This window comes from Nannobrachium achirus (assembly GCF_963921795.1).
Source record: "Nannobrachium achirus genome assembly, chromosome: 5".
Classification (NCBI taxonomy): Eukaryota; Metazoa; Chordata; class Actinopteri; order Myctophiformes; family Myctophidae; genus Nannobrachium; species Nannobrachium achirus.
In genome coordinates, this window is record NC_137814.1 from 49,063,960 (window position 1) to 49,089,676 (window position 25,717).

General features: G+C 42.9%; 1 protein-coding gene across 1 annotated transcript in view; it reads right to left on the bottom strand.

Annotated features, from left to right (window-relative positions):
* Positions 1 to 919: 919 nt before the first annotated feature.
* larp4b (La ribonucleoprotein 4B) overlaps positions 920 to 25,717 on the bottom strand; it is a 53,593-nt gene continuing 28,795 nt past the window's right edge. The window contains exons 4-17 of the mRNA XM_080726476.1: positions 23,711 to 23,887; positions 22,471 to 22,549; positions 20,202 to 20,338; positions 16,288 to 16,391; positions 14,539 to 14,649; positions 14,176 to 14,229; positions 11,262 to 11,477; positions 8,636 to 8,745; positions 7,925 to 8,206; positions 6,894 to 6,918; positions 6,053 to 6,223; positions 4,460 to 4,647; positions 3,555 to 3,666; positions 920 to 1,627 (exon numbers count right to left, since the gene is read on the bottom strand). Of these exons, the coding sequence (XP_080582602.1) occupies positions 1,181 to 1,627; positions 3,555 to 3,666; positions 4,460 to 4,647; positions 6,053 to 6,223; positions 6,894 to 6,918; positions 7,925 to 8,206; positions 8,636 to 8,745; positions 11,262 to 11,477; positions 14,176 to 14,229; positions 14,539 to 14,649; positions 16,288 to 16,391; positions 20,202 to 20,338; positions 22,471 to 22,549; positions 23,711 to 23,887 (2,213 nt within the window). The 3' untranslated portion in view covers positions 920 to 1,180. The remainder of the gene's footprint in view (positions 1,628 to 3,554; positions 3,667 to 4,459; positions 4,648 to 6,052; positions 6,224 to 6,893; positions 6,919 to 7,924; positions 8,207 to 8,635; positions 8,746 to 11,261; positions 11,478 to 14,175; positions 14,230 to 14,538; positions 14,650 to 16,287; positions 16,392 to 20,201; positions 20,339 to 22,470; positions 22,550 to 23,710; positions 23,888 to 25,717) is intronic.

Genomic DNA, 25,717 nt, shown 5'->3' on the forward strand with positions numbered 1-25,717 from the left:
ACTTCCCAGTGGACCAGACGGTAAATGAGAGCAGAGGACATGACTGAGGACCGCAGACCAGGACAGATCTACTGATCCGTGCCCTCTTGTGACTGTAGCAGTGGCTTCTCAACCCGAGGATCAGGTGTTTGCGAGATGAAGCAGGAGATGACTCCCAAGAAGGTGCGAAAACATCATGTTTTATACATTTGTGATGGAATGTCAATTTCCAGCCACTTCCTCTAATAATGCATCAACTGCAAACCGCAATATAAAAGATTGAGAACCAGTGGTACACAGGGCTTTCCTAGACAAGTACAATCGGGGGGAGAGAAACCACCCGCATGCAACAGCAATTGCTAGCAGTCCTGGGAGAACAGTAAGCCAACACACCAACGCTGGTGTTAAAATGAGACTGCGATTATGTAATGCGGGGAAAAAAAGGCCATCATATGAGAATAATGAAAACGTTTGCAAAACATTAACTGCGAGGAAATGAAGGATCCCAGTCTCGTCGTAATGAGATGAAAAGTGTTAATCCTGCATATGACAGCAACAAACCAACCAAAAAAAACAACTAAAATATACACCTCTGACTCACCGATCAAATGATGAGAAGTTTTACAACGGCACCACGCTGCCTCACGACAAGAAAAACAGCATGCACCTGAATGCCCCCACCCACCCCTCCCTCTGTGGCAACCTGAACATGGAGTCTGGCTGGGTGAAGCTTTTCCCATCACCCACCTGAGTGGCGGCTTCTATAGCAACGCCCTGCTTTTTGTGCGATGCTGTAATAACCATCTGACCCAACTTAACAGTCACACGAAGCAAAAAAAAAAAAAAAAAAAAAAAAACTAAAACAAAAATTCTTTAAATTAAATAAAACCAAAACAAAAAAAGGAGAAATAAAATTAAAAGTAAAGATAAATCCCAGACCAAATAAATAAAAGTTAAAAAGCATGAAAACGGTGCTCTACATGCACAGTAAAGTGCTTTTATTCATCTGCAAGCCCTGATCCAGGAAAGAGAAAGGCGGCGTTCCTCTATATTTGTGACTGGTGACTTCTCTGGGATATTTAAGTATTTCATAGCCCTGACTTAATAGAATTCCTCTTTTTAAATGCATGTCTGTGTGTGTGTGTGTGTGCGTGCGTGTGTGTCTAAGTGTGTGGGGAAATGGGCATGGAGGGGCATCATCTCACTCCTGCGGGGACTTGGGGGGCGTAGGCTGGGGGTGAGCAGGATCTTTGCTGCTATTGGGCGTCTTTCCTTGATGTGAGGCGGAGGAGGAGGAAGAGGGAGGAGGGGAGGGCCACCGACCGGCCGGTCTCCTGGGGGCTTCCCGCGGGGGCCGGCCTGGGGTTATGGCTCCCAACGAGGGCTTGTAGGAGGGGTAGGATGTCTCTCTGGCCTTGGCCTCGCCGCCGCCCCTGCTGCAGCCGCCGTCTCCCGCCGGCGCCGTCGCGTCAGTGCACTTCCACTCCTCGCCTGCAGAGGCGGCGGCGGTGCAAGGGACTGGCTTGGCTTCCTTGTGGGGCTGCTGTGGCTGCTGTTGCTGCGCTTGATGTTGTTGGTGCTGTGGCTGTAGTGTCGGGGTGTCCTTGATCCGCTGGCAGATCTCGGCGTAAGACGGTTTCCGCTGCTCCTGTTGAGGGACACGAGAGAGACAGGCTGAGAATCAAAAAGTGGAGGTTATAGCTTAACCCATTTAGGCCTAGAATTGTGGAATGCTTTGAACCAGTGAAAAATAGCAGATATACAAGCTCACAGCGCGGCACCGAGTGCCGCGCTGCGAGCTTGTAGATCTGCTATTTTTGAAAAAAGTCGTGAAAATGTGTGCAAATCTTTGAATATATGTATTTTCAGAGCGAACGTTGGTAACTCAAATGTTGCTTCTGGGTGGTCCCTGGAACTAAATATTTTGAGATGGGGGTCCGTGGCCAAATAAATATCATTTTGGGGGTCCTTCACATGAAAAGGTGTCAGAACCACTGACATAGTAGTCTCTCAAGAACAGACTAACTGAGCTCCAGTTGAGTGAAAAGGAACTTTTGAGTGAAAAGGAACTTTTCTATGACGATGGCTAACCAGATTGCTGACACAGAAACACATAGGTTTTTCAAAAAATCTTAGATCGGGTCAAAATTCCAATTTTCACGATTTTTCAAAAATAGCAGCTCTACAAGCTCGCTGTGAGCTTGTATATCTGCTATTTTTCAATAGTTAAAGCATTAAATAATGATACACAATAATGTGTACCCGTTCTGAATGGGTTAACCATTGTCTTGTTTTCTAACAATATTATTACGGTTTAGAGGACAGGAAAGGAATTGTCAAAGTTGTGGCTATTGTCGCAGCACCCGATCAGCTACTGATGTGCAGGCCTGCTAGTTGTCTTGATCCTAAAGGCAAAATCTCTAAAGTGCGCTGAGTGAGTACTTGGAAGGCAAGGTCTAGATTAGAAGAACACCCATATTAATTACAAAATGTATTAATTACATAATACACATAGTACAAAATGGTGGGAAAATAAAACTTGGATCTGTCATTCTGCAAATGTGCACATTTTCTTTCATGGGCTGCTTTTTGATCTGGTCAAGATCATCAAAAATGCCACAGTGTAAAATGATTAAACTCCAACTCCAAGAAGATAGCCCAAAGTAAATGATGTTTGTACAGTCTTGTTAGTGTTCTTATTAAACCTTGCTATATTAGATTTTATACATCATGCTAAATGGTTTTATTAGGCAAAGGAAGCTGTCTGTCCATTTTAATTAATACCACGTGGTAAAGATTAAAGAAATAAATCAAGCTATGATTAATTTCCTCCCCCTCATGCTCATATCATCGCTGTCGCGGTGAAAGCTGTAGATTTTCAGGATTCAAAAGTAGCCAATCTGCAAGCTCAGAAACGTGCCGCCTTGTGACACGTTTTAAGCTTGAAGATGTGTTAATATTGCGTGACACTGCGGTATGCCAAAGTAGGGCGTTAATTACGAAAAAACATGAAAAGTTTAAACGGAGATGATAGTTTTCTGTCCGCCAGCAACGATATTCAATCTTCTCCATGGCAGAGCTGTTTGGGAAGAGATAAAGCTGCAATGCAGAACTTATTTTAGTGAATTAAACATGTTAACCCAATCGGTAACCAAAAGTATGGTAGTGTGGTGTGTCAATACGATATGCAGTGGTTGGAGCTGGTCTCCCTGCACTTCTATTGAGACCTTTACATCCTGTGGGTAGAGTAGAACACTGGTTCCCAAACAGTGGGTCGGGACCCATCTTTGGGTCGCAGAGTAGACCAATTTGTATGGTTCGCAAGTAAATCTCTATTTTCCGTTTCCTGTATTTAACTCATTTGCTGCCACAGACGAGATTTACTTTGGCCAGGCCAGACCGCCAGAGAGGTATAGATTGACTATTGTTGGCCACTAGAGAGAGCTGTTCACTAGATGTTTTTTTTTTTTTTTCATTTCTGGAAATTTTTACATTTTGTAGTTAGCTGCCGACAGCAGAGAAATACATTATTATATCAAAAGATTTTAAAAAGGTTTAAACAGAACAATACTGACTGTAGCAGCACCGTTGACCTGCACAGACTTGCTGGTGGTGGACAGGGTGCCGGGAACCCGCTCCACAGACGTTTGCACCTCCTTCTGTTTCACCTCCAACACCTTCACCTCCCTGACACACACACACACACACACACACACACACACACACACACACAGAATCAATGGGTCGTCAACGTTTTCAGAGTTCTTCTGATCTCAAGTAACACGTGTATATACTACAATTTTTTTTTAATGAAATGGAAACTCTGTTTCATATTTATTACGGCTTTAGTGGAAGCCATCCACTTCTCTAAAAAGAATCAGAACAGACTGTTGTGACATGCTAATAATCCAATAATAACCCAATAACTAAACAAATGTGGAGAGGAAGTTAAAACAAATTGTATTCAATAAAAACAGCCAACATTTTAACTTCTTTACCTCCTAATTTTATATATGTATATACAGTATATATATATATATATATAAATATTCCCACTGATCTCAGAACCACCATACATTTTTAAGACTTTATCTCCTATGAGCACTTGGCTGGCCTCTGTTTTTTCTCTACGAATAACCTAATAACAGCGACAAATACTGTAACTGCACATAAATGTATAGAAATCAATGTAAAAGTCAATACGACTTTGTTCCCCAAATAAAGACAGCCAGAGCGTGATGTCAGAGCGGCAAACCCATGCTGTTAAGAGTGGTTCCCCTGACATCACAGAGATGTCAGAGCGACAAACCCATAGAACCAGTGTCATGCGTGACAGAGATACATACATTCATACGGAGGAGCTGTGACCGTTTACATACTAATCTGCGACCTATGGTCGCAACTAATAGTGATTAACAATTAATAAGTGATTTAGGCACAACCATGCATATTTCCAATGAAATCATGTGGTTCTTCTTACACTGTGGGCTGGGAGGGCGCGGGGCCATGGGAGAGGCTGGTGGGTGGTGGCGGGGCCACCGTCGGGGTGACGGCGGATGGGGGCGTGCTCTGGAAGCTTGTGGGTTGCGGGGACGTGGGTGTACGCAGTGGCTCGTTGGGGCCTCCTGGAGAGAGGGCCCTTGCAGTACTGGCATCAACGCTTACATTCTGACGATTGGAAAGACACAAACGTTGAGCATGTTATCAAGTACATCTCAGTGGGCTATTCAGAGCTTTTTGAGACGGTCCTTCTGGCAGCCGAAGGTGGACATAACTTACTTTGGTTGCTAAAAAGGTATTTAGACTAGAGAAGAAGACACTTCTAATATGCCCGCAACTTCCGCAAGAAAGCAGTTTTGTGCAGTAAAACAGTCATCTCCAGCTCAAACGTGCCTGCTGGGGATATAGTCCAATCAGATTGCTGCTCAAGTGCAAACAGCTTTTAAGAGTCAATGAAGGCCTCCGCTATTTATTTAACTTTACCGCCTGGTTGGTACTGCCAACAAATCCTTTTACTGGTTGTATTTGAGACCTTTTTTGACCCCGTGATAAATCACCCACTCAACTAACATTGTGAGTAGTTGACTACTAAAAAGAAGCCGTCTTGAACGCTCTAGTGCACACAAGCTAAATGGAGTAAATGTAAGTAGTAGATAGGCAGCCTTAAGAATAAACTATTCCCAAGCCATGTGGTCCATAGGTCAGGAGCAGTTTAGTGGAGTAGGGAAAAAAAAATCCACTCAGACAGAATCAACTACCAACATTTAGAAGGAATTGTACACCGCTCCTACAGATTTTGCCCTAAAATCACGCAAAACGGCACACAGTATGTCTACACTCATGTCATCAACATGGATCTGTCCCATTTAGCGCCACCATCAGGCTGATTTTTTTAAAACACATTTTTGGACACTGCTCCTACAGATGTTGCCCTAAAATCACACAAAGTGGTGTATACATGTGACCTGACGTTCGTTTATCTCCCGATTAGGGAGTCTTACTGGTCACAGAAGTGGATGGGGACCTTAACCCATTTAGGCCTAGGATTATTGACTACTTTAACCATTGAAAAATAGCAGATATACAAGCTCACAGCGCGGCACCGAGTGCCGCGCTGCGAGCTTGTAGATCTGCTATTTTTGAAAAATCATGATTTTTCTTTGCAAGTCTTTGAATATATTTATTTAAAAGCGAACATTTGTAAATCAAATATTTGCTTCTGGGGGGTCCCTGGAACAACATTTTTTGATATGGGGGTCCGTAGCTAAATACCTGTAATTTTGGGGGTCCTTGACATGAAAAAGTTTGAGAACCACTGATTCAGCGGAAGGATTTAGAAGTCGGGTCAAAGATCGGGTCAAAGATATTCATAGACTTGCACACATTTTCACGATTTTTCAAAAATAGCAGATCTACAAGCTCGCAGCGCGGCACTCGGTGCCGCGCTGTGAGCTTGTATATCTGCTATTTTTCTAAGGTTAAAGCATACAATGATGGTTAAAGTGGTTAAAATCTAACGCGACTCGGGCGCGTTCGTTCCAGGTATTTGAGAGTGAAGTGCACGGTCACCTACCCTCTCCTTAGTGGTTCCCAACACCACGCTGCTGGCCAGGCGGTTTTCAAACACGTCGTCGCTGGTCTTGAGCTGTCCTGCTGCTCCGGGGAGGGGAGGGAAGCTGGAGAGACCCAGCTCAAAACTGGGAGACGGAGGCTTGGGAGGAGGTGGCGACTGAGGCGTCACTCTCTGCAGGAAGGGGTGGAAGGACATCCATCAATGAATCAATCAATCACACACACGCCCAGAGCAAACTCAGCACAAAGCTCTCAAAGAGGGACAGACATTCAACACCCACCCATACTGAAGTATGAAGCCCAGCCAAACTGAAGTAACAATGGCCAAATACTTATTTCAAGGCATATATAGTTATAGTTAATTGTTAATTAAATAATTGTTTTGTGCTATAAAGGTGTGATTGATAGTTCTATCCACGAATGCTACAAACCTACGGTATGTCACTTCTGTAATAATAATACATTGGCAGGACGGGATTTAAAACTATGCAGTTTTCGTGTGTCACAACTCAGTTGGTGCTCTCTGGTTTTGTACAGTAGAAAACAAACGGATGTTTAGAGAGATATCAACAATGACTAATGACCCTTCCCCTCGTCCCTGTATTGCATGGTAGAATCAGACACTAACTTAGGAAATTATCAGTTGGGTAAAACCCTACTGTGCTCCCTCAAGGTACAAGAAAAATTGTGTTAACCGTAGGGAGATTGTAAAAAGGGGGTAAGACATGGAAAAGAAGTGCAAATCTATCCTCTTTGACAGTCATCCAAATGGCTTCTTGTGCCCATTGTCAACACCTCTGAACATTCCGTAATGGGCCTCTAGGGCAAAGAAATATACTTACTGTAAACTTGTCGTCCCTCTTTTTCCTACAAGCAGAAAGAACATTTTCAATTTACAAACATCAACCCTACTTGGAGCATGCATTATCCAATAAATTGTTAAGGCAAAGTTAATGTTTCTGTTTTTGTTTTGAACCAATTAACACTTTGCAAGCCACGGGGAGCCCCTTAATATTAAAACCGGAATATACCGGACATCTGAGCAAGGAGTCTCAGCCGCGCCGTCTTTTACCGTACTAGGTCATTAAAAATGAAATAAGTGATAATGATAAAAAAAAAGATAGCTACCCCTTCTCTGTCTCACCACCCGTCTAACCAATTGCATCATTCTTCTCTGCACATGAACCGGTGCTTCTGGTGACTATCCCTTCTCTATAACAAATTTTCCGTTCACTTTCATTGGAGGAGGAAGCGTTAGCATAGCGCATCTCGGGGATGTTTTCGACCGTCAAAAAAGTAGAAATGCCAGAGAACCTTCCTTGATTTTGTTTTAGAGAACACAATATGTAATCTATTTTGGAGGAGCGGCTGAGATTGGAACCAAATTACAATCATTTGTCCACCTTAACGCCAGTCGGCATTATGGCCAGGTTAGCGGAGCTCATTAGCTCTGTGACCTCATCTATTTTGGAATATCTTGGGCTGCAATTGGATACAACAGACCCATGGATATCACACGGTTTGCAATGTACTAGTGAAGGAGTCTCATAACAGTAGGACCATTTATTTACAAATACACCCCCCCCCCCATAACTCATGACAGATTTGGTGTTGAAATGGCTTCACCTAGTCCTAGTATTTCATAATTATCAATCCAGAGTATAGATCAGTCGTCCAAAACCATGTGCCCGATCTACAGGCCTCAACATATTTTGTCTAGGGCTCGTGCTATTTACTCCCATCTTGCTTTGGTCGGTTTGGCACTTTTCCGGTGTAAATCCCACATTGAATTTAAGCGGAAACCGATCGGAGGACCGATGATAATTTTCCAGACCTGCGTGGCTAGTGAACAGTGCTTAAGCTCCAGCCTCACCTTCCTCTGCCCATGCCCAGCGAGGAGTAGTCTGTGTTGGTGATGATGGGCTCGGCCACCCGACCCGTGCCCACTGTGCCGTCCCTCCGGGGAAAGGCCACGGTTGAGGTCAGCCTGGCTCGGGGCTGGCTGGTGGGGAGGCGCACCTGGGGGCTGCTGCGTACGCCATTCAGCAACCTCTCGCTGCTGGGGAAGTTAAAGAGCCCCGGGCTGTCCAGGAGACCCGTGTTACGGTCCGGCGTGGGGATGGTGGGCCTCAGGTGAGGCGGCTTACTGTGGTTCCTGGAAGACACAGGGTTATTACCATGGATGTCACATCATATGTCATGTCAGGCTCCTAGAAGAGACATTAAATGTTATCCCTAGGAAATAGATATCCCTACAAAGCAACAGATACACCATACTCCTATTCCCTTGATATTCAGCAGTCTCTAAAGGAAAGACAGACAAAATGGAGGCTGACTGTTGCTTTTCATAATAAAGTTAGATACCAGGACAGAGGAGACATCATCCACGACTGGTTGACAAGATTCACATTCCTACAATTCACCATGGAAAAGTCTATGGATTCATTTGTTCCAAGACACGTCATCAACACGTACTAGTCGATGACACACTGCCCGGACTTGTGGCATTTTCTATATGTATCCCCGATTCCCCTGAGTCACGCAGACATACGTCAGTTCAGAGTCAACAGCGGAGAGCACCGACCTGTTTCTGGGAGAGTAGTGTCTGACGGTGAGAGGAGACGAGGCTGGTTTAAAACTGTGTGACGTGGTGAAGCCGTTGATGAACTGATGGGTGTTGTGGAACGGAGTGACCTGGAGAACAGAGAAGTGAAAATACATCATTCATCCAACAGTTGATGGTTTATGCGCTGTTTGATGCGAGACACTGATGGAAGGCCATTTGGAACATGGCTGTATTTTTAAAGCGAACGTTTGGTCCAAATGGCTTAAGATGCAAATCAGAGACGACAATGGTTATATTTCAGTAATGGTAAACGCAGCAAGGATTACACCGCGAGTGTTGTTTTGGAGTTCACTAACAGATTATTGATATAGTTTAGCTGTTCTAAATCTTGACCTCCGTTTTAGTTCAATTCATCTATTTTCTTATTTTTTGGATTCTTCATTCACCATAAAGGAATATTTTACAAACTAAAATTGTCTTTGTATTCAAGACATGGAGTGGGTAAATAATATACAGTTTTTGGGGTCAACAACGCCTTTTAACACTCATGGAGCCAAAAACGTCCAGGAACGAGATAAGGGGGAGGGGGGGTTGTGTGCAAGCTCCCCGTTATCTCGTCCACAGACGAGTCAACAGTTGCCATGGTTACCAGTAGGGGTGGCTCGGTATCAACATTTTGTTATCGCGGTTACCGTCCTCCCATTTACCGCCGGTATTGCGGTAATTACCGCACCCCCGTATCTATTAATTAAGGTTCGGCGATAAGACAAAATATTCCTATCATCTGCCCAAAATTCGTCTCTCCACGGTCCTATAAGCCCGACTGCTCGAGTTCCCCGTACAGCACAGTGGGTCTGGCTTTTGAAACTAGCAGATCTACAAGCTCACAACGCGTCGCGTTCGCAACGCGTTCTGAGCTTGTAGATCTTTGCAGTGTCGGGTTACTACAGTAACGTAGGCTACAGAGGCGTCAATTGGGTATGGCAAGCTATGGCACCTGCCATACCTAGGCTACAGGGGGAAATAATAAAATGTACTTTCATTGTGCCTGTTGCTAAGGTATGGCAACATGACTGGTGTCTGTCATGTTGCCATACCTTAGCTTTTTCTGAACTGACGCCACTGGTAGGCTACTGGGGCTTCACTGCACGCTGTTTGTGAACAAACCAGATGAGACGGGTATAGTGATTGTGTACGGTCTGTGATTATGCAAACTCACGTCTCAAATCGCATTGATTGAGTGGTGATATAAACATAGTAAACAGGTTTTAGTTACCAGACTTGACAGAAAAGGTTGTAGTCGAACAACGACGGGCACACGCGCTATACTGTAAAAGTACTCACTAGCGCTGGTTTCATTTTCGGTTTTAGTCCTCGCGTCGCGCTCCGCCCGTATGAATAAAAAAGAAACGGCCACGAGGTATGTATAAACATACTTGTGTGAGTTGTGTCGTGTGGATTATGGAGAAAGTTTAACGCTGCTGACCGAGGCTACTGCACTGCTCCAGTGTCTACTGTGTCTCACTCTGTCGGAGACTGTGACGGGCCAAGCTTCCAATTGTTCCAAACATGTGGTGCGCGGCCCAGAGCAGAGCGGCATGAAGCGCATGCGGTCCTCGCTTCTCCCCGTTTTAAAAATCGCTCGTTCTCAATAAAAATAGCCTATTTTTTGTCTTTTTTGACCGCGGTAAGGACCCTGACACCGCGGTAGGCCGCGGTATACCGCGATACGGCAGTACGGTGGTTACCGAACCCAGCCCTAGTTACCAGCTAAACAGGTGCCGTGGTAGAGGCTGGTGAACGAGAACACTACATATCCCATCATGCAACTCGGCCGCCAGCATCATGGAGCGTCTATTCTCCATAGGCTCCGGTTCATTGCTGTTCACGGCTTTATCTCGGAATCTACTTCCAAAACGCCAAGGCGGCCGAGAGCCGCTCTTTTTCGCGGTGACACTGGGCCGTGACTGTAGGCCGCGGTTAGGATTTCAGTTATGCAACCGAATGTAAACAAACTGAGGTACATTTTAAAATTCGTCAGATTACACAACATGCACACACACGTGGCTTCCGGGGCTCTTCAAAATAAAGCGTGACCGGCGGTGCTCTACAGCACATTGAACTACCAAAACAATGGGAGCCCATGTGTTAAGGTATTCTTATGGACCATGTTGAAATTGTATTGCTTGCTTTTGTAACAATTAAAATGTATGGCTGACCAAGTCTTCTTCTACCATCATTACTTCTCCTACCAGTACTATCACTGCACTGACCTAAGAGCTATATTAACAGCTAACAAATAGCCCTTAATAGTGTGGAGTGCCATAAGGTTTAGTGGTACTTCTGGAGCCACGTCCCCTTTTGGCAATAGAACTTCATGATGCTTGTTATGAGCTAATCAGTTCTTTCAGGGCCAATGCTAAACCTCTTAATTTTTTTATTAAGGCATTAATTTTATCTATTCAGAAACTACTGAATGTGCATTTCTGTGACAGGACACACTCACGACACACCCCCTTTTGGACGATCGTCAATTAAAGTAAATCATCTCTTCAGTGGCACAAAACCAACCTTTCAACTCGTTGTGCGCAAGTCTGTGCATAGCTATGACTGCTTCTAACAGTCAGACAGACAGACAACTTACCAGTGTGGGGTCTATGAAGCTGTGTGTAGCAGACCAGGCTTGTGGTGCGATCAGACTGTAGAGGGGGAACTGCTGCTGTGGGCTGTAAACCGGGGGGATATAGTAGGATGTATATCGCTGCTGTTGTTGTTGGGCGTACGGGTTCACCTCCACTGGCCGGTAACCGTTCTTTGGCATGAAAGTGTTGATAGCGATCGCCTTCGCCTTTATCCGTGCCTGAGGAGGAGTTAGAAGCAGGTGGCAGATTACAACCACTTCCGTTTACACCACTCACCACCTCCAGGGCAGACCGCAGTTGAGGAGTGTTTACTAGAGCATAAAGACTTTCAACCTAGTCAAAGTCAAAGTCGTGTCTATGCTAGGGATGGGACGATACGCGATATTATCGTTTATCGTGATAAAAAACAATCACGCTAATCTTATCGTGGTGTTTTAATTTATCGTGATACCCTTTTATTTGCAGAGCTGCATATCCGATACCATTTAAACCCTCTATTGGTAAGACGTACTTATGATATACTTACTTGATAGTCTTTTTTTCACTGTCTACCAAATCTCTTTGGCAAAAATTGCCGATCTACAAGTTCACAACGCGTTGTGAGCTTGTACATCTGCATTTTTTTGGCAAACATTCCGCCTCAGGATAATGGATGTTGGGGATATTTTGATTATCGCGATAATATCGTAAATCGCGATTTCGTCGCATCCCTACTCTATGCGGCGTCTGATGACATCAACACATTGACACGCAAGGGGAGATCACAGACTGCAGTCCAACAATGAGCATCTTGTATTAAATATCTCTGCAACGTTATCATCGTATAGTTAAGTAAAGAATGAATCAGACCGACTACTAATACAGGTACCATCCCAGCGAACTAATCGCCTACTGCCCCATATGGAAAGCGATCAAGAAGTAGCAAGGATATCAAGAGTCCAATTTCTTACTTTCACCCATTTAGGCCTAGAATTATTGAATGCTTTAACCAGTGAAAAATAGCAGATATACAAGCTCACAGCGCGGCACCGAGTGCCGCGCTGCGAGCTTGTAGATCTGCTATTTTTGAAAAAAGTCGTGAAAATGTGTGCAAATCTTTGAATATATGTATTTTCAAAGCGAACGTTTCTAACTCAAATTTTGCTTCTGGGTGGTCCCTGGAACTAGATATTTTGAAATGGGGGTCCGTGGCCAAATAAATATCATTTTGGGGGTCCTTCACATGAAAAGGTTTGAGCACCACTGACATAGTAGTCTCTCAAGAACAGACTAACTGAGCTCCAGTTGAGTGAAAAGGACCTTTTCTTTGACGATGGCTGGCCAGATTGCTGACATAGAAACATAGGTTTTTTCCAAAAATCTTAGAAGGATTCAAAAGACACTTATAAAATCGGGTCAAAATTCAAATTTTCACGATAAAAAAAAAATTGCAGATCTACAAGCTCGCAGTGCGGCACTCGGTGCCGCGCTGTGAGCTTGTATATCTGCTATTTTTTTTATATTTAAAGCATAAAATATTGTGTCATAATGTGTTCAGGCCTAAATGGGTTAAAGCCAAAGACATGATACTGGCCCTGTGCAGTGGGTGTAGGAAAACAGATTACATTGCTGGAATTGATTAAAGTGCTGGAACCAAAGGCGTGAATCTCCAGGCAGAAAATACCTTTACAAAACTGCACTCGTGCCTCGTCTTTACTGAGAGTGCTGTGGAAAGCTGGATGTTCACCGTGTTTTATTGACTGTACAAATCTCTGCACTAATACAAATCTGCAAGGTCTCCGATTCTCTCCCCCTCACCAGTCCATCTCTAGTTACATTTAAAATGTTATTCAAATATTTTTTTATCACAAAATATATTTTAAACAAGCGGAGTTGATGTTTACATTATGTTATCTGTTTGGTTGGTTAAGTAGTGACAATGTCAATATTTACAGAGTAAAATAAATCTATTCGATCTTGTCTGAGTGCCATTAGCGCGGGGACAATATATAATCACGAGTATGTGTTTGCACAAGAGGACAATAACTTAAACTTCACTCCAAATACCAGGGGAAAGTACAAAATGTATCGAGGACAGTAGACCATCTATACTGCACAAGTCACTCTATGTACATTAAACATTCAACAGTGGTCAAGAACAGAGGCATTGCGGACAGAGATGAGATTTTTGGAACGAACGCTACCTTCTTAACTCTTTTTGTGCCTATCCCGAACTAGTTCGGCTTTATTTCGGCCTTTTGATCGGCCGGTGTGCCGATCCCGAACTAGTCCGGCTTTTTATAAAATAAAAAAAAACATCCAGAGGCCTTACCGAAGCACCGGGCTAAATTTTCGAGCCGACCCCCGGCCGCGGTCTCTTTACATCGGCCCGCGAGAGCGTCGCGCCGCCGATATTTGCCGTCCACTCCAATGCAATCCATGATCTTTAGAGCTCATTTTCTCTGTTCCATGCATATCCATGAGGTGCACAAGGTTTAATCACGGCTAAATCGCCAAAAATAGGGCTTCTAAAATGCTTGGTAGCCAATAGCTAACTTCAAGCTAACTTCATCCTGTTCCTGTTCATGACACAAAGGAAAGTGTTCAGGCGTCATGGCTGCGCACGGCTTGTGCATATACAGCGTATGTCTATGGTGGATTCTCTGGCCATTGGGCGCCCTCATGTGGTGATTCTGGGCACTGTATGAGTTAAGAGGTGCATGGGGCGATCATAAATCAGGGGACAAAAAATATGATATCACGTCAACTTTGAACAATCCTCTTAAAAACAGCAAGGATTGTATGAGTCTCCTACCTTGGATGGGGGTTTTGTCTATTTTAGTGTGAAACATTGTGGTAAATTATAAATGAGGATGGTCATCTTTGTCCTGCCCTTCACTAATGAAACTTTAACAGCTTCTCAGACAGAACACCTACCTTTATAGGCTTCCCTTGGAAGGTTTTCACCTCTTCACGGAGGTACTGATATGCCTAAGAACCAAGAAAAGTTACATTAAACTCAGGATTAGAGCATATGTATACTGTACACACACCTCCAGTATGTGCTGTGATCTTAAAGACAGTCCTCGAGACCAAGTGTCATATTTAGAGATACCAAATCATCGTTTGGACCTTCCAGTTGACTGGTGATGAGACAGTAGAGGTGGCAGTGAATTTTGGTAATCTAAAACCCACTGATACCTCTTCACCCGAATCAGTTTCTCACTCAGGTTACATTTTTTTTAAAGAAAAGTATTGATTGATGAGCAAACAGTGAACAACAAGCTGAAGTTTCATTACCTGCTGTGCATCAGCTTCTGATTCAAAAGTGATGAACCAGTTGTCATTGTAGGCAAACTCACAATTGATGAACTTGGGTAAGTTGTCTCCCTTGAACAGAGCTTCCACCTCCTTCAAAAACATGAAACTTACGAATTAGGTCAGAAATCAAACAAATCCCTTTTGTACTGTAACTGCCAGCTCCCTTTCAAAGTATTAAAATATTTGTGAGAAATTCCTACCCTATAATGTGTCTGAGATATAATAATTTGTCATTTCTTGTATGAAGGAAGAAAACTGCATGTTAAACAACAGAGAAATAGGTAGAGATCCACTATAAACAGGTGGTGGAGCTGATGAAATTGTATCTTATTCTAAAGTGATAGCTCGAGTCACACTGCCATCAGTGAGACTAAATTCCAAGACAGTTTAGATTCATGTTCCCTGAAAATGGTACCACTGCCAAACTGCAGTCTCATTATCTTTATACCTATAAATTGGTTTGTTACAACCAATAAACATGACTAGACACAGGATCACTAAACATAAATAAAGACTCAATTTCAGCCCTTTTAGAATGAGCGCTCCAAACTCTTAGAATAGAACTGCAAACGCATTCATTCTGATGACCAGCCAAACGCTGTGGTCGTGAAACTCGAGATTTCAATTTGGTTGGAAAACACAGGTTGCCTTGGGGTCGGTCAAACACCAGGGCATAAATCCAACACGCCTGCCGTGGCACGGTGGGGGAGGGGGACTGGCACAAGGATTAGCAATCCAACAGTGCGCAGAATAAACTCAAAGGCTGTCAAGTACTGCCAGGGACAGGGACGTGCTGGCCATTGGGAAAAGCGGGACAACTCCCGAACGGCCGGTTCATTCCCGGCCATTAGGGAAAAAAATCAAACCTCGGTTCGAAGTGGAGCGGTGAATCTGAGCAGCTATACCCTGTGTGTGTTGCTAAATGCCTAAACTGTAAACTGTGCCTGTGAGTGAGTGGTGAGTGTGCCTGGCCTGCACAAAACAGCGCCCCTCCTTTAACTAGTGTGTTGTGTGTGGCCACTCAAGGTATTGCCAGGCTACGGACACGGCCAGCCAGCCACCCAGCCAGCCACCCACCCAGCCAGCCACCCAGCCACATACCCACGGACATACCTGTCTATTGGGAGCGCTTTCACCGCTCCAAAAATTAAAATAAAATGTCGGCCTTCGTTCCATTTTGGGGGCTGGGCGGCCAACAAAGTAAATCGTCACTGTCGGGCAGAAACCTTGTATCTCCAAGTTTCAAATGTATACATGTTTTCGCAAAGCAAAGCCCTGCTTCATCATACAAGGCCGTTGCACAAAAGTAGTGAAAACAGCAGATCTACAAGTACACAACGCCTCGCGGTGCGAGGCGTTGTGTGCTTGTAGATCGGCTGTTTTCACTAGTTTCAATCATTTTTAAACAACGGTTTTGGACATACAAGGTTTCCATCCAACAACGACGAAATATAACTCATGTACAGTAATTGGCCCACTGGTAATATTTGAGTAGCAGCAGCGCTATAGAGAGAGATCTCTCTCTATAGCGCGCAATGAGGGCCTCTCCAACTCTTTTTCCCGGGCTGAATCAGGGGCCCAGCACGTCCCTGGCCAGGGATATAGTGACCTCTTTGAGGTGCTCATGCTCGACTCTGTGGGGTCCCGTCAGGGACACACCGACCTCTGAGGTACCTCGTCAGGGTGATATTCACTTCTATGAGGTACTTCTTCCAGGGATATACTGACCTCTATGGGGGTACTCTCGGGGACCTCTCTGAGGATAACGATGCAGCGGTTCTGATTGGGCCGAACCTTCTCCCCCTTCTCATCCACCTGGACCAATGGCAGAGCTGGGGGCAGATGCAGATAAACAGCACTGAGTTCACGCGCAAATGTAACATCAGCATTAAACGGGAAACATTAATAATTAAATAAAAGTTGAGCTTTCCTACATTGGCTATTTTAAGGCTATGCTACTTTTTCCATTTACTTAAGCATGGCATTTTAAAGGATAACAAAATGTTAAAGGATTCACTCATTAAATCACATAATGTATGAGGGCCGTTTCATCATGCAAGGGACACAGGAGGACTGTTTTAATCTTGTCTTGACCCCAGCAACTCTTAAATATTGTTTGTAATCTCGTGGCTCTAGAACGATGGTTCTCAATGTGGATTTCAGGGATTCCACTGTAGGTTCCTTTATGGGGGTCTACACTGACCCTTACAAGTCTGTAACTTGTATCTTGTGTCTGTACACTGTACAAATGGAACCAAATTGTCAAAGCTAAAGGACAACTTTGTTTTTTTTACAACAAGGGTTCATATTTTAGTTTTAGATTGTAATTAGAGAAAATAAAACATGAGTGTTGTGTTTTCATTTACTGCTTTCTATTGTTTTAGCGATTTTAGAATTTTGATTTCAGTGGGTGGGGGCATGCGCACAAGTGGCTAAATATGTTTTTTTTTAGACACAATAAGCCAGCATTTTCTTTGTTACTATTTACACCAGCCCCCATAAGTCACATCTGCCCATGAAAGATTGCGGTGCATCTTGGGAATGGGCTTATTGTGTCTAAAAATACACATTTAGCCACTCAAAATCGTTAAAGTCACTAAAACGATAGAAAGAAGTAAATGAAAACATTTTAACGCATCTTTCCTTTAATGACTATCTAAAATATGAAGCCTTGTTGTAAAAAAAAAAAGTTTGAGAGAAGCCCTGATTTGAAATTCATAAGAATGAAGCCATCAGCTAAATGCCCAAATGTAAATGTAATGTAAGAATGTCAAAACAATGATACAGATACAGGCAGCTTTTTACACTACAATACATACAAACATTAACTAAGGACCAAGATCTAAGTACACTCAGCGTGATTCTAATAAACCCTTTTGCAAATCCCGCCCCATTCTGCCCTGTTACTATGATGGGACATTAACCCTGGGCAGATTGTTTTTATAGTGGAAGTGGATGGGATTTTTTTTCCCCTTCATAGCCTCATTACAGCTATATAAAGTACCAAAGGAAAAACACCTAGGTGATATTAATAAAAAGGGAAGACAAAGGTACAGTAGTTACATTGCAAAACAGGGGATTTACCCGAAAATATATGTTTTAATTTGTTTAATCCCAGTGGGACAGAATCCTCTTTGCAGATTCTTTTATAGTGGTAGTGGATGCGATTTTTTTTCCCTTCATAGCCTCATTACAGCTATATAAAGTACCACAAAAAACACATCTACGTGATATTAATAAAAAGGGAAGAAAAAGGTACAGTAATTACATAGCAAAACAGTAGTTTTCCCCCGAAAAATAAATGTTTTAATTAGTTTAATCCTCTGGATCAGAGATAGAAAGAGAAGCGCATTGCATCTTGGGTACTAGGAAGAGGACAGAGAGAATGTTTCTCCTCACATAATAGGCTGGCTTTTCGTAATTCTGCCCATTTAAATTATATGTACCCAATCGTGACTCTTAGACCATTGATAAGGTACATGTGAACTAGTTTGTTGAAGCTTATTCGTTATGATGAGCGAGATCGCTTGACGCTTGCCGTCGCTATCACCGTACCGGCCGATCTCCGTGTCGCGCACTGCGGACAGTTTTTGAAAGGCTGAAGCAACATTCTCCACTGCACAAACTCCACCCCCGATAGCAAAAAGTGAATGTTTTTTTCTGGTTGGCCAGTCAGGGAGTCTCAGGGACCAATCAGAAGGCTGACAAACGGTCTATTGAATATCCTGTTGATGTCAACGTCACTGGACTAATGACTTAATGTTTAGTTTAATGTCTTCTCCCGATGGAGAGGCAGTTGCAAACCTAACACCTGGGATTTTGAACCAGGGTCTCCCGCATGGGAAACCAAATACAGCATCTAACCTCTCATCAAGTCAAGAGGGAATCCTCTGTTGGCAGGAGAGATATTACACTTAAAAGCTTCAGGCAGGGCTACTTGTTAACCAGTTGATGTCCTACCAGACACCAGGGTGTAAATGTTTAATTAGAAGAGTAGAGACACCACCTGCAACCACGGCAGATGTGCACGTTATGCATGTATTCATTAAAACAAGTTGCAGACTGCAGCTTTAACAGAGCCTAACTGATATTTCGATTTTTTTTTTCCTTGAACAAAACTAACGATCTGGCAGGATTCTCCCGCTAGACTCTGCTTTAACATTTTCCCATGGGAAATTAAATGATAAAGCAAGGTCCTACTGAAGTGCAAACATTTACTTATTCACAGGCAGATTTGAGTTCACAAGCCATTGTGCCTAGTTTAACCCATTCAGAACGGGTACACTATATTGTGTATCATTATTTTATGCTTTAACTATTGAAAAATAGCAGATATACAAGCTCACAGCGCGGCACTGAGTGCCGCGCTGCGAGCTTGTAGATCTGCTATTTTTTTTAAATCGTGAAACTTAGAATTTTGACCCAATTCTATAAGTGTCTTTTGAATCCTTCTAAGACTTTTTGAAAAACCCATGTTTCTATGTCAGCAGTCTGGCTAGCCATCGTCAAAGAAAAGGTCCTTTTCACTTAAATGGAGCTCAGTTAGTCTGTTCTTGAGAGACTACTATGTCAGTGGTTCTCAAACGTTTTCATGTGAAGGACCCCCAAAATGATATTTATTTGGCCACGGACCCCCCCCATCTCAAAATATTTAGTTCCAGGGACCACCCTGAGTTACAAACGTTCGCTTTGAAAACACATATATTCAAAGATTTGCACACATTTTCACAACTTTTTCAAAAATAGCAGATCTACAAGCTCGCAGCGCGGCACTCGTTGCCACGCTGTGAGCTTGTATACAGTATCTGCTATTTTTCACTGGTTAAAGCATTAAATAAGTCTAGGCCTAAATGGGTTAAAAGAACATTTCAACCATAATGCATCTGGTTTTGCCTTTGGTGTAAACAAAAGAACATGTCAGAATGAGTAAGCAATAGTTGTTTAACACCTTTCAGAATGTGTGAGATTATAGTTGGGGCAATCAACAGACACATTTTTTGAGTATAAAGTATGGGATTACATGCAGATTTAAAACCTGGCAGCACCAACATCTTGGTTGATTGACATGTCATTTTGATGTCTGACCCTTTCAACCCAAAATTCATCTCTTCTGGGTAAAACTAGAGATGTGCCAATTGATCGCGAGCCTCTATCGGCTTTGATCGGTATCGGCTTTGACGATCTACAAGCTAGATCAGCTATTTTCACAATATTTATCTGTGGGACTGAATGTAACTTCAGCTTCAACTCCTAACAAGTAGAAATGGATACTAAAGGACCTCAGCCTGCAATCTCCTAATGTTTATACTTAATATACAATGTCAATGTTTTGTAAGAAGAATCATTAAATACATAAATGCTGCTACAGTAACACAATAAAAGAATAATTTATGGATTTGACGCTGTGATCGGGAATATCGGTATCGGCAGATACTGATTCCAGTTGATCGGCCCCAAAAATCGCAAATCAGAGCATCTCTAGGTAAAACCAAGCTTCATGAAAACCTGGCCATCCATTTGGTGTATTTTCCTCCACAACAGACACACAGACAGAAGCGGATACATTCCTGCCATGCATCGCAGCGGGCAGGGTAAACGCACAATCTGTTGGTTAGTGAAATGTCTTTTTAACGACCACTCACATCGCAGGATGTCCACAATGAGCTCAACGTCCGTGCTGAGCTTCTTTACGTGGTCCAGGTTGGCCACCGTCACTATTGGCACATACTGGTCACTGTCCATCTGAGAGATGAGGTACATGTCGCTGGCCAGGTTCTCCCTGGAAACAAACACACGGGGAGAAAGGACGTCAGCTGACAAAACTGCATATTAAGTCTATTTAATTAGATCGCATTCGTTATAATCATGGTGGAATTGTATTTTCTTAATGGCAGACCTATTAACATCGCGCCGCCACTAATGGGCAAGTTGTGGTCCAGTGTGAGCTCCAGTTGACTAAAGCCAGGAACTGTGACCGTCTCTGGCAGCTTGTCTATAAACAATTTATCCATTTCAGGAAGAAATAGACCATGCAGTTGCTCAATCGATTAATTTAACATCTACACCTGTTAGTTTAAAGCTTTGTTCTCAATATTGGTCTAAGTATGTCTGTTGAAAAACTGCTTTGCCTCCCCCAAGCGCCCCCAGGTGGATGTTATAGAAGAGCATCTTGCCCCAGCTGGGGGTGGCCAGTCTGGCCACACATCCTGAACGCCGTTTAACCTATTTAGACTGGGAACACTTCATTACACATTATTTTATGCTTTAACTATTACAAAAATAGCAGATATACAAGCTCACAGTGCAGCTGCGAGCTTGTAATTCTGCTATTTTTGAAAGATCTTGAAAAATCTTGACCCGATTCTATTAAGTGTCTTCTAAATCCTTCTAAGGTTTTTTGAAAAACATTATGTTTCTATGTCAGTGGTTCTCAAACTTTTTCATGTCAAGGACCCCCATCTCAAAATGTGTTGTTCGAGGGACCCCCCAGAAGCAAATATTTGAGTAACAAATGTTCGCCTTTAAAAAGATATACCGGTATTCAAAGATTTTCCAAAAATGTCAAGATCTTTCAAAAATAGCAGATCTACAAGCTCGTTGTGAGCTTGTATATTTGAGGGGACAGCAAAAAGCGGTGCAAAAAGTTGAGGACAGGTCAACATTCACTGCAGCTTTGAGGTGAGACAAAGCGGCATCCAATCAGAAGAACACTGTGGTCTGAACTAGGCATACACAGAGGAGATGTAGATATTTCTGATGTTTTGTAGACATTTAGCAGATAAAGCTTAGAGGAAAACAAGTATCACTGTTGGTGTGAATTGGGCTTATAGGGAAGAGTGAAGGAGAAGAACGAGGAGGATGAGAAGATAAGAGACAAGGAAAGAGGAGTTCACTCAACTAGGACTCTGCCTTCATGTCTTGTCTATTTTTAACTGTCCTTTTAACCACCGTTTCCAAACAGCAAACCTCCATGTACGACAGACAATGCAGTGAAATCTCATCTGGGACCAGTCAATGCGTCTGTGACGCATGCGGACAAAGCCTGGCAGAGCCAGTAAGGTAACGAATAAAGAAGGTTATCAAATTGTACGGAAAAAGATTAATACTCTAATTGTGCATGACTCTTTGCTGTCAAAAAGCTGTTGGTTAATTTAACTCACAAATATGTGCACAAATGGAAAACATTTTTTTTGAAAACCAGAGAATACACAAGATCCTTTTTGCCACACTATACACGGTATATAATATCTTCCCACGCCAGAACAATGGGATTTTGATTCAAATTCAGTGTCCCTTTCACAATCAGGATTTTACAGTGTACAAGTCAACCCTATGTGGCTTTGTGTGCGTCAATAAAGATCAGGAGAGCAGACCAATCCATGAGGCCCTTTGGTCCACCCCCACGCCAGCGGTCTTCTCTGACAGTATGAAATAGGGCTTTCATTCAGGGCACGCCTCACGCCCACAGCAGGGGACCGAGAGAGAGAGAGAGAGAGAGAGAGAGAGAGAGAGAGAGAGAGAGAGAGAGAGAGAGAGAGAGAGAGAGAGAGACAGACAAGATGCGAGACAGAGAAAATGAGTATGCAGGCTGCTGTTGCAAAATCACTGCATATTTCAGAGTTCTCCATGGGTGAATCTTGATCGTTCTTAACATATACGGATACACTATTGCTTGGATCAACGGAGCCAAGGAGGAGGGGGAATGTGGAGTTTTATTATTTTGTTAATGAGTTGTTAAGAGATGCAATTTTTCTTTTCAGGACTTATGAAGTGCATCTCTCCGTTAAGAGCCAGAGTACAGTGCATCTCTCCGTTAAGAGCCAGAGTACAGTGACTGAGTGGAGGCTTTTCATGCATGCAGTGTTTATGAGTTTGTGTGTTTATGTTGGATCTCCGATCAGTTCAACTCACCGTGAAAGACAGAACTCCAGGGTTTTCTTCAGGTGGTCCCTAAGCCCCTCCTGGCCGTTCTCTGGCTGGGCATCACCGCCTGTTGACACACGCATAAAAACAACCACAGACTCAGAACAATAAAGTAGTACTGAGTGAAATGTTCAGATCTGTTACAGCAATAGCATAATGCCTTCTGACACAGCAGTGGAATAGTCACTTGGTTAGAATACATAGGACCACAATGGAAACAAGTCCAATACTTTTTTGTGTTATGCTTTTAGCCCAAGTGTTACTGTACCTCTGTGCTGTTCTTTGTATGATAGTATTCAACCATCAATCAGTATTTTATCACAGTACAGTATCATTTTTGGGGATGCAAGTGTTTCAATTGAGTAAACTAACCAAAACAATAATGAAATAAGTAACGTATAACAATATTTGTTTACTGTAAACTCATTGATATGAATATTTGTCACATTCAGGCCTGTACTAGTTCCCGGTTCAATCCCCGGCTCCCCCTTGGTTATCGTGGAAGTGTCCTTGACATAGACACTCACTGTGCCTTGCATGTTTCCCTCCGCCGTCGGTGTGTGAATGTGATGCACAGTGTAAAGTGCTTTGAATAAAGGAAACCGTTTGTTCAAGTGTGAAAATGTAAAACAAATGTGAAATAAAGGTCGGGTCCAACAGTGTCACCCGTTGAGAAAGCACCCCATTCTACCCTGCAATGTAAACGTTCCCTTTGCATGGAGCAGACATCAATTGCTCATTGACTGTGCATAGATCAAGACATTTACACTTTAACACAGTAAGACGACATAGCTCTCAATAACATAAACCCTCATGCCTCTAAAAGATATGATGCAATTTACCTGCCAATGACAAAGACTTACAGTGCCAAATAAAAGGGGCATATTGCCAGCATCACTCAATCTGCAACAGCGGCTTCAGGCACGCACACACACAAAAACCCTTTTTTATTTAGTACGATTTCTCCCCGAGGTTGTAAATGATCAAATGATGGACCCTGAAATTGTTCCTTTTCCCTAACAGATGGAAACAGGCTGCTGTTCTGTAGAGACCCAACTCCGAGTTAGACAAGTGGGCATTGACCACAATAGTCACAATTTTAAAATGCGGTTGAGTGCATATTGTTCTACATCTGCAAGGAGCAAATTAGTTGCAGGAATGCAATCCATCGTTAAAACACGGAACACCTGACTATAAAGGATCTACACACACAACTCTATCGACCCACCTGTGTGTGGGGGGTCGTGCCCAGTTTCAGGGTACTCTGTGTAGGCTGGTTCAGAGCACTCCAGTGTGACGGAGGCCATGGGTGCGGTGTCTGCCAGCATCACTGGCACCGGGGGAGGCTCATCAGGGTGGGCTAGTAGAGGCTCCTTATAAGCCTTGTCTTCACTGGCTTCATAGCCTGGACAGAAAACAATCATATGGGGAAATGAAAGTGTCAAATCACCGTTTCATCTCTGGTTCTAAGGACAATTTTCATCGCAACACTTGGCATTACACAGTAGCTATCTATTTATTTTGTATTGTGTATCCATGAAACAGAACAAAGTTCATATGGGTTGGAATGTTCACTGTTATACACAGGTAACACTGGTTAGCAAGGCAGCTACTTGGGAATCTGGGCCCCAAAACATATCATTATGCAACTAACAAATGGCATCTTTCAATGCATCCAAGTGCTATTTGGGTTATTGTTTTTGAGTTTAATTTGGCGAAATAATTTAGTGATGCTGCGATATAGATGCTGCGATATAGATATACGATATGAAAGCATCTAATTTGATACGATTCCGATATGGACCGACACGATATAGCACATAATTTTAAGTCTTTCTATGATGTCTGATATCGGGCAGGCAGCACACTTTTATATATGTACTATTTATTTCTGATTGTGTAGTCTAGAATGTTAAAGAGTATTTGTTTATAATTTTTCCACTAGTTTGTATAATCTTTATGAAAATAGCCGATCTTCAAGCCCACAACACCTTGCAGTATGACTTGTTGAGAGCTTGTAAATCTGCTCCTTTATGATTTTGTGTGACACACACACACACACACCCACCCCGGTGGCTAAGCTAGAGCTGCTAACGCCAACTCGATAGCTCTGCATGAACGTCTCTAGCAATGTTGGTTGTTGGTCTTGGGAGCCAGCGTGTGGTCGCGTCTTTTTTGCAAGTTTGCACTGAGCTGCTGTTGGGTCTGCTGGCTTTGCTTTCTTTCAGAATTCACTCTGTTGTAACTTGTACTGCTGTCTGCTGCTTGAATGCTTTAACCAGTGAAAAATAGCAGATATACAAGCTCACAGCGCGGCACCGAGCTGCGAGCTTGTAGATCTGCTATTTTTTGAAAAAAGTCGTGAAAATGTGTGCAAATCTTTGAATATATGTATTTTCAAAGCGAACGTTTGTAACTCAAATTTTGCTTCTGGGTGGTCCCTGGAACTAGATATTTTGAAATGGGGGTCCGTGGCCAAATACATATCATTTTGGGGGTCCTTCACAGTCGTTGTGCATGACCGTGGAGCAGACACCTGGAATGGAGTGCTTATATCGGAGCGTTCTATCGGATATTTTAGCTGAATTACGATATGATCCGATATACGTTTTTAGGCTCATATCGCGCCGAAATGCGATATATATATATCATATCGCGGCATCACTAATTTAACTAGTTGATTCAACTTTTCAATTAATAGGAGGTAGAGGCCCCAGTGCTGAATTAGTACAAAGGAAATGCTGACTAAATTCCCTAATCCCTTGGTTGAGCTTGGTCCATACACCTAAAGCCAGTTTATGAGACATAGATTAGACATAATCAGGTATGAGGAAGGAATTTCAAAAGCGAATCATGGACTTTAGTTAACATTGAATAATACACAGGATTTAAAGTAGTTGAAAGTGAAATATATCAGTTTAAAAAAAAAATACCGATGTACAGTATGTGTGGGCAGGGTCTGAGTCAAACACAGGCTAATGAATAATTTCTGTTTCACCACCATATCTTTGTTAAGCCTGTCTGTGAGAAAGGCTATACTTGGCTGGCTCTTTATCACATTAAAATGAGTGATTATGCCCATTTGTGTAGAAGGGAGTGGGGACTGTGGGAGGAATATTCATGGCTCATACTAAATTGAGTATGAATGATTTAAGACGGTTTTTAAGTGTGACGAGGAAAAAGACAAGAAAGTTTAGTGGAGTGGGTTGCTGACCAAAGGAGGGTTGCATGATCA